The 2,886-nt window shown below is 35.8% G+C and overlaps 1 protein-coding gene across 2 annotated transcripts; it reads right to left on the bottom strand.

Moving 5' to 3' along the window:
* Nucleotides 1–462: 462 nt before the first annotated feature.
* On the bottom strand, nt 463–2,503 carry LOC108339584 (F-box/LRR-repeat protein At1g67190). Of its 2 annotated transcripts, none has more exons than XM_017576736.2 (3): nt 2,318–2,503; nt 2,035–2,113; nt 463–1,903 (listed from the first exon to the last, which is right to left on the bottom strand). In XM_017576736.2, the coding sequence occupies exon 3, from the start codon at nt 1,840–1,842 to the stop codon at nt 583–585; it is 1,260 nt and encodes a 419-aa protein (XP_017432225.2). In that variant the 5' UTR covers nt 1,843–1,903; nt 2,035–2,113; nt 2,318–2,503; the 3' UTR covers nt 463–582. The 2 variants fall into 2 exon arrangements, with proteins under 2 accessions (XP_017432225.2, XP_052733970.1); XM_052878010.1 differs by having other exon boundaries at nt 463–1,938; nt 2,036–2,113.
* Nucleotides 2,504–2,886: the final 383 nt, after the last annotated feature.

Here is a 2,886-nt window from a genome sequence, read left to right as displayed (position 1 = left end):
CATCAGACATAAAAATGGAAGAACAGAACATAGAAACTATGAATATGTCACAGTAATAAACATGTTCCTAATTGCAGCTCATGTTATATATATATGAGAAAATTGTTTTCCATATGTGACATAGATCAGACTACTGAAAAGTCAATTGAGGTATGAAACTCCTAAGAGAATAGATCTAAATAGAAGAGAAACAAAAAAACATGAAACTCCTAAGAAAAATACTTTGAATGATATTGAAGGCCAGCTATAATATCAACTCTCTTCTCTAAAAAATTGAATCTGTTACAATGACTTCATGTTACTTTTACGGTCTTAATTATAAGATCAGAATTCCCAGAACAGAAATGAAAGTGTAAAATTTCCAGATTAGTTCATGGCCATTTTGTGTACTAAGAAGTGATCCAAGTTTTGAATGTCTATCGTGAGCTGTCTTTGTTGGTCAGTCACCCAAATTTCAGAAGATTTCAAACAAGTTATAAGTTTAGTATAAACTTTTTGAATTGAACGAGTTACCTGCAAATATGCCTACATAATTAGATTTAATAGAAAGCATGAGCTATAGTAAGGTATTTAACAAAAATCCTATTCATACTTAAAATGTGGATCTACATTTATGTATCTCCTCATCATGTCAACCATTGCTGTGGTGAAACTGGCTAACATCTGGCATTCTTCATGAGACTTTGCCTCAGAAACAACTCCATGAATGACCAATTTCTTGAGATTGGGACATCGCTTAAGCAGCCCATCAACCCAATGGGAGAAGAGATCATTGATCACAGTCCAACCAAGCTCCAAGACAAGAACATTCTCTAGATAGGAAGAGCCTTGTAAACCATAGTGAAGAACTCCATATCTCACATCATAACTCAGAGATAAATGGCTCAGATAAGGAAAGCAAGTTGCAATTGTTTCCATATCCACAACCTCATCCTCGTCGTCAAACATCACATCCCAAAGTCGAAGCCTCTTTAGATTTGATGATCTTGAAATCATCTGGTAAAACTTTGGCCATATAATTGTGAAGTTGCTGATATCCACTGTCTCAAGATCCTCAACTGTGTCGCCAATATCAAGATGTATAACACTAACATCATCAATCTTAAAATGCTTCAAGGCTCCCTTGCCAACGAGTTCAAAGAACTCAAGTGCACAATCTTTCAAGTGCAAGGTCTCAAGCCCGTCAGCCTCCAATATAAACTTGTCCAAACTGATTGATTCTACATACACCTTCTTCAGCGTTGAACTACTCAATTCAACAGTCACCTGTGCATCAGACATTGCAATCTCAGGATTCACAAGCTCCAAAGCTTCAATCTTCGGACATGCATATACCAGAAGATTCAGATCCAATGCAGATATACTGACATAACTCAGGGAAAGAGACTTCAAGCAAGGGAATCGCTGATAATTAGGCTCAACCCCCACTATGGAGTTATGAGCAAGATCTAGTATTTCCAGCTTGTGCCTGCCACATATTTCAAGAATGTTAACATTAGGCATAGTCTTGACATTATAATGCAATTGCCTCAAAGTTTCCCTGGTGTACAAGAGCCAAGCAGTAACCGTTGAAGCTGAGAATTCATCCACATCTTCCATCAAAATGGAGAGAGCCTGCAACCCTGAGGTCTGAAAAATGGTTTGTGTGATCAAAATCTCGAGACGGGTAGTCGTCAAATCTCGATAAATGGGCCAATCTTTGGAGCTGAAGGAGAGGGTATGAAGGTGTTTGCAGCACGCTTGTCGCCATTTCCTGCATGTTGCAGAGGCTATCACCACATCTCGTGCAGCCCTCAAGTGAGACAGAATGTTCCCAATCACTTCTACAGGAAGCTGGTCCATGATGCTGCAATTCCCAACTTGGAAACCCCTCACAACGCTATATCTATCAGACAACCTTTGTCTTGTGTATTGTGTTCACAAGAACCAACCAACACCAGAATAAAAAACAAAACCAACATAAACAAAAACCAACAAAAGAAAAACTTGTTCTAAAATCCTTCAATTCAATTCAATAGCAAATTTGGAAGAAACCTCAGAAATCACTCCAGAATCCTCAATGCATTTCATCAGATGCAAAAATCTCAACATCTCTCATCAGCTTCTCTTCTCGCTGGATCAGTTTGCACAGAAATCACGAAATTAGGGGAAGTAATCAAGATTTAAGATTTAATCAAGCAGGTAAAATGGGATTCGGGGAATAGAATTAAGGATCAGAACTTAAATTAAATAAACCATAATCGTCAACAAGAACAACAACAATTGATTGTAAAATAACAGAAAAAGTAAGTATAGGATAGAGAAAATGGTTGTTCACCTATAAAATAATGAATTACGAGAGATGATTATTGTTGATTGCTATTGGGTTAGAGAAAAAGGGAGCGATCGGACCAGAGAACGAGTCGTGAAATCTCAAAGTGTGAAACCAAACCATAGTTGGTTCGTTTGAGTTTGATTTTGGATTTCCAATATTTTATTCCTGCGCGTTTCAGTTACACATACTACAATTGTTCTGTTCTGAAAATTTTAGTAATTAGGAAATCCAAAACTTAATTTATATTTATTATTTAAAATATTAATTATTGTTATTATATTTATTTGTGTCGGCAGTAATAACTACAAAGTTGAAAAATCAAAGGCTTTTAATTTTTTCTTCTACTCATTTATTGTTAAATTAATTGGTGTGACTGATGACAAAAATTATATTGCTAATTATTTGATTATTTTTAATGGATATTTTGAACTTTATCTTTAATTTTGAAGAAAATGGTGTAATATATTGTTTGGATTCACCGTACCTCGAATGCATGATACCGAATTAGTGTTCAGTATGACATCATATGACAGCCTTTGTTCCACTTTGAAACAGCAATGGTTTTTTTTTGT

This window comes from Vigna angularis, chromosome 5 (assembly GCF_016808095.1).
Source record: "Vigna angularis cultivar LongXiaoDou No.4 chromosome 5, ASM1680809v1, whole genome shotgun sequence".
NCBI classification, from domain to species: Eukaryota; Viridiplantae; Streptophyta; class Magnoliopsida; order Fabales; family Fabaceae; genus Vigna; species Vigna angularis.
The sequence above is the reverse complement of the archived record's forward strand: the minus strand, read 5'-3'. Positions and strand labels throughout refer to the sequence as shown.